Below are 6,000 nucleotides of genomic sequence, written 5' to 3'. Positions count from 1 at the left end.
TCTCTTTCTCTCTTTTTCTCTCTCTCTCTCTCTCTCTCTCTCTCTCTCTCTCTCTCTCTCTCTCTCTCTCTCTCTCTCTCTCTCTCTCTCTCATTGGTTTTTCTGGCACGCTCGCGACCAGACCGGAAGTGGATTCACGAGCGCTTACTTCCGGACCTTGGAATCAAGAGGCGCGTGCACTCCTGAAGCTTGACGGCGGCGGAGCTTTTCTTTTAGCGCGGGGGCGGCGCCTCGGTGACAGCCGGGGCGGGCCAAGAGGAGCGGCGGGCGGGCAGAACTCAGGCGAACACACCGAAGACAACCGACCGGCGGCGGCGGTGGCGGAGCAGCATCCATTCCCCCCTGTTTTTCGGACTTTCGACCTCCGGCCTCCCATGGCTTCTGTGACCAGTGCGGAGCGACGGGCTTTTGCTTTAAAAATCAACAGGTAAAAACAAACTAACTAACCAGCACAAAACAACAACAACAACTCATTTTTTTATGTTATCGTGCAACTGTTTTGACCAGTTGGAACGGGAAACAGGCACAGTCACATGTTGAAAGGGCAACAGGTTGCTGCTGCCATCGGTGGTATACTGTCGTTTTCACGTGACTTTAGTATTCAAGTTAACTTTGTTGAATAAGTGCATGCATTACTACTATATCCTGTTGAATAGTTTCATGCATTGTCACTCTATCCTGTGCTGTGTCACATTAGTGATCATGCTATAATGCACATGAGTGGGCATGTGCTCATAGTTCCTGCAGGTGTAGAGGAAGTCACGACTGTACATGGAAGTCCATTGTATCTTATGCTCAATGCTAACTCATTAAAACAACCTAACAGGGGAGCTTCCTGTGAATAACTGTCAATGCATGTGACGCTTCCCCCTTTTTGCAGTGAGACATGTGATGGTTTTCAAGCAGTGTGCCTTTATTGAGCCAAGTCACATACTGTATCTATCCCCAAAAAGCGCAAACACAAATTTATTATGTACCTTGTGCTATGCGGTGGAAACACATTTTCTTGTTCCCCCTGTCACTGTAGGTGGATGGCATACATAGCCGTCTTTCTGTCCATCTATCCATCTTCTATCCCGCTTAGTGGTTGCGGGTGTGCTGGAGCATATCTCAGATGACTTGAGTTGAGAAACAGGGTGAACCCTCGACAGGTTGCCAGCCACTCGCAGGTCACATAGACTGTAGTCAAACATAGCAAATAAGCATTCATACCAAAAGGACAATTTAGAGTCTTCCATGAACTTATGATGTATGTTTTTGGAATGTGAAAGCTGGAGTAGCAAAGGAAGCCCAGGGAGAACAAACACACTTGCGCACAGATAGTCCAGAGCCCAGATTCATACCTTCAAACTCATAACTGCGCCTGGCTTTGATGTTGAATATGAATGAAGCAGCAAAATGCACCCGAGTGGATTTCACTGCTTAATTCATATTCCACAAAACAACAATTAATCAGAATACTATATTCAGACTAAGTGCTTCGGTGTATAGGACACTTTTCACATACATTTGGCTGGAATCGCGTTTGGGCAGAGCGCACCCAATTATGAACAGCAAATGATCCTTGTCATTAATCTGTCTAGGGACAAATTAACAGAAGAGCTACACTTTAAGCACACACTTGAAACTGGAAATGAATTAATTACCACTTATGTCAGCCGTGATAACGAGCTTTAAACGTAAAAGTATATTAGTATATGAAAATTTAATAATAGCAGCATTGGGGTTTTTTGCCCTATTCTCCAGCATAGTTTTGACAGCACTTGCAATTTATGAATTGATGTGCCACATGAACAGAATATGTGCTTTTATTCTCTTCCTGGCGGGAATTTTGACGAAAGCCTGTCAGAGTTATTAAGACACCTGTTAACTCTGTTAGCATTTTTTCTAATTTCTCAGTGAATTATCCATTCATCTTAATGGGAAGAAAAAAATCCAGCATATAAAGGAGGCGAGTCTCTTTGCAAGTGTACAGTTTGGTGCTGATCCCAATCATGATTGTTCAGCCTTGGCAGAGGCTTGCACATTCCACCTTGCAACATGGTCATACAATGTGAGCAGAGTGCTTACTGTAACATTCATTTATGCAAAAACAGCATTGTTTTAATCCCCCTTTTTGCCATTTGTTTATATATATATATATATATATATATATATATATATATATATATATATATATATATATATATATATATATATACACACTATATATACATGTATGTATGTATGTATATATGTATGTATGTATGTATGTATACTGTGCTACAAATACTGCTACTGTCAAATCTTTTCTCAATTCCAGGGGGAATGTACCACACTGACATTTTTTTTTCATAATCCATGACACATCAACGATGGTGCTTTGCTGTGCAATGCTGAGCTCAGCTGCACAGGGATGTGAGAGGATTTTTGGGCCGCATTCTGAATCCAGTGATGAGCCAGCAGAGCATCTGCCTGCAGGGTGCTGTTAGCCCAAGGACGCATGCCAATCATATGCTCATTGGTAGTGAAATGATCTTCCTAATTCCAATATATACGGTATCTCTCTCTCTCTCTCTCTCTCTCTCTCTCTCTCTCTCTCTCTCTCTCTCTCTCTCTCTCTCTATATATATATATATATATATATATATATATATATATACATATATAGAGAGAGCGAGAGAGAGTGGTTCTCCAGCGCAAGAGGAGTCTTCTCAGGTCAAATATATCGGCAAAATCAAAAGTCATTTTCAGCTTTTTTTCTCAAAGGGCACAAATGTTTCAAAAGAGTACAAAAAACAAACAAAAGTAAAATTCCAACTGAAGTACGTTTTCGAAAATCTAAACTTTTATCCACGTTGCACGGGCTTCTCCACCTGTCTCGTTCCAGTCTTTCCCTTTCTCTTCTCCCTATCTTTCTGGTCCTTTATTTCCTCCCTTTTATAGCCAGCCCTACGTGCTTTAATCAACTGTCTGAAGTAGCCACGCCTGTTGAGGTTGTGAGGCATGCTAGGAAATGTAGTGTCTGGGTTGTCACGTATTTTCGCGTGAGGCACAGGCTTTTGAAATGGGAGGTAATATCCTTCCACTACACGTGTCCGTGTGAGGCCACAATATACTGTATAACATTTTAGTGACATTGTGTAAACACCAGAGGTGGCAGTAATTCAAAATATGTGCAAGTCTCAAATCTTAACCGTCATGAATGCCAAGTTAAAGTCGAATCTTGCATTTGTTTGAGCAGTGAAGATCCCAACCTCGAAAACTCGCAACCCCCCCAGCTCCGCTGTATACTCAAAAATTACGAATCGCTGCAACTTATTTTCAACACGTATCACACAGAGAGAATGTTTCTATTGGTACAAAATTAATCCAACTTGTTTGTGGACAATGAAAATCCTGAGTATTCTCTCTTAGTCCCTTTCAGATGCATTGTGAAGGAACTGTTGTGCAGAGTGTTGCTCTAGTTTCACTTCAGTTTTCCATCACAAAATGTTGGGGGGGTTCATCATAAGCAGAAAAAAGGCAGAACGAAGAAGTGTTTGCAAATAAAGAGAAGTAGCATGGTGGTAATTATGAACATATGGTGTGAGGACAGCTGTGGATGTAGGACTTCCACCGTTCAATACTTTTTAAGTGAATGGGGGTGGTCCAGATTGAGTTACATGGGATTTGACACCCTCCGCCCTCATCATAAAAAAAAAAAAAAGACACCCAAAAATGTAATCTGAATTAACCTCAAGTTGACAAAAAGATTTGTTGGCTAGCTTCTGTGTTTTTGCGTGCCTGCTCCCTGACAGGAAGCTGAGCCGCGATGGCGCTGATAGCAGTAAGGCCCATTAAAGTCTGGAGACATATGATAGGATGAGACGCACAGCGGGGGCATCCCTCCGCCGCAATCCTCTTCAAGTGAATGCCGCACCACCCCCTGTTATTCTTCCACTTCCTCTTTGAATCAGATGACGGAAGGTGGTCTTTTTCGGGGAGGGGAAGCTGTTTGCCTGGTTGGTCTTCGGCGTGGAGGCGACACCTACCTCAGATTTGACAATAATGCCAATCAAACCACATTTCCGCTAACCATATTTGGTCCTGTCCTCTTCGCGTTGTTCGGATTTTGTTGAATCTCCTTGGTTCTCTGGAAATGTGGTCATTTTTGGGCAGCGCAATGTGGTCGTGCATTTTGTGTCGGTTTCACAGTCGAGAGGTTCTTAGTTTGAATCTCTGCTTGTAAATTTGCACTGGTGTGCACACACACAAACAGTTCTGCATTTTTTTCGTTGCTGATGAAAGAAATGTAGTCAAATCCCAATGAGCAACATCCTATAAAATTGGCACACACCACAAATATGGCACACGTTCTGCATCGTTAATAATTAAACGAATGAAGCTTTTTCTTCGCTATAAATCAGTGTATAATACTTTGTGTATCAAACCTCAGTGAGCGGATGCTACGAATAGTTAAATTCCATCATTCTGTCCTGGCACGAACCTATTCCAACTTATTTCAGGCGTTAGGATTGACACATACGAATAATAAATACTGATAATCAAGAGCAGATTTTTCCCATTCAGACATCCAATCAGAATGCAGCATTAAGAGGAAGAAAGTTTGTCTTTGTGTGCGGCGTGGAGTGAGGGGGGATTTGTCACATATTCAGGAAGGCTTGCGCAACGATTGCAGAAATGCTGACAAAAACACACCATGTGCACACACAGCAAGTGCAGGCCTGCCAGCGTTGGACAGTGTGACGCAACAAAAATTAGCTGCTATTGGGGCTGAGAAATATGATGATTGTGGTCCTGACTCGTTTCGGAGCAGATTGGAGAGAAGACATCAGTCTTGACAGACATCACAGAGTAATTGGTCGGGATAATCTCTTGGAGATATCCAACAATTTGGCCTGTATGGCGTGTGGAAACTCACATTTGACCTGATTATCAGCCTAAGCAGTTGAGACTGAAATACTGCTGTCAGGACCTGTGTTTGTGTTTCTGTGGTTTTATTTGCTTTTCATTTTGTCCTGTTTTCTTTGTGTCCAGCTCCCTAAGCCACTCGTAGCATATCCAGGAATTCCTTGTTGTCTCATCACTTTGTTTTTATTTAGCTCCCTGATTTCTGTCTGTCTTTGTCAGGTTGTTACTGTTCCTCTCACTTCTTGTCACGTCTCTATTTGTGAGTCCATTCTCAGCTTTGGTTACTTACTTTCTGTTTTGTCTTTTTTGGATGTCTATTAATTTCATTTTTTTTTTAATTCCATGAGCTTTTGTTTTATTTTTGGAAAATATTGTTTTAAATATGTCCTGAGCTCCTGCCTTGCCTCGCTGCTTCCATGGACCTTTTGCTGTCACCACAACAACTCACAACAAGGAAAGAGTACGTGCCAATTTGCCTCAGTTGCTTTAACGTACAATTAAGCAGTAATTCAGCACACAGCTGACCAATTATTTCGTTATTATGCCCACCTATAAGTTTGTCTAAATTCAAAGCTTTACTCTTACCCCTTCTCGACATGTTTTTTTCGTCCACTATTTGTAACATAGCCTTATTGGTTTGTGTGACAATACAGAGACAACAATTTTTCCTAATGCTGTTGCACAATTCTTGTTTTCTAGAACAGTGAGCTGTCTATTTGTGGATTTTTCTTTGGGGTGTGGACCGGGTCTGATGAGGTCACCAAGAGACAAGCAGCAATATTTGTGACTACTTTTTGACTTAATCACTTAGTGTTACAGTCCTCCTATCATTTCAGTTAGTGTGTTTGCAAAACAAAACATATTTTGGACATCTCTTGCACGGGAGCAGCCTGGCTTGCCGATGCGCTGCTGCTTGGCTGCGCTCAGCTTTTATTTTGGGACGACATCATCGAGATGAAAGGGAAAGTCGTCTGGGAAATGACTTTATGGTCATTCTCGAACGGGCTGACACAGCAGAATGATAAGACAAAGTTGTTATTTTTACTACGGCACAGAAGGTTGTTTACTCCGCTTTTATTCAGCACTGTAGGGAACAAAATTAGCAGC

The 6,000-nt window shown here is 42.0% G+C and overlaps 1 protein-coding gene across 2 annotated transcripts in view; it reads left to right on the top strand.

Moving 5' to 3' along the window:
- The first annotated feature begins 208 nt into the window (after positions 1-208).
- The window catches only part of dock8 (dedicator of cytokinesis 8), a 62,867-nt gene continuing 57,075 nt past the window's right edge, over positions 209-6,000 (top strand). For both annotated transcript variants that reach the window (XM_086110611.1, XM_086110610.1), the window contains exon 1: positions 209-427. In XM_086110611.1, coding sequence (XP_085966737.1) covers positions 375-427 — 53 coding nt within the window. In that variant the 5' untranslated portion in view covers positions 209-374. The remainder of the gene's footprint in view (positions 428-6,000) is intronic.

This window comes from Hippocampus guttulatus, chromosome 5 (assembly GCF_054856545.1).
Source record: "Hippocampus guttulatus isolate MCC_2025c chromosome 5, RoL_Hgut_1.0, whole genome shotgun sequence".
Taxonomy (NCBI): Eukaryota; Metazoa; Chordata; class Actinopteri; order Syngnathiformes; family Syngnathidae; genus Hippocampus; species Hippocampus guttulatus.
The sequence above is the reverse complement of the archived record's forward strand: the minus strand, read 5'-3'. Positions and strand labels throughout refer to the sequence as shown.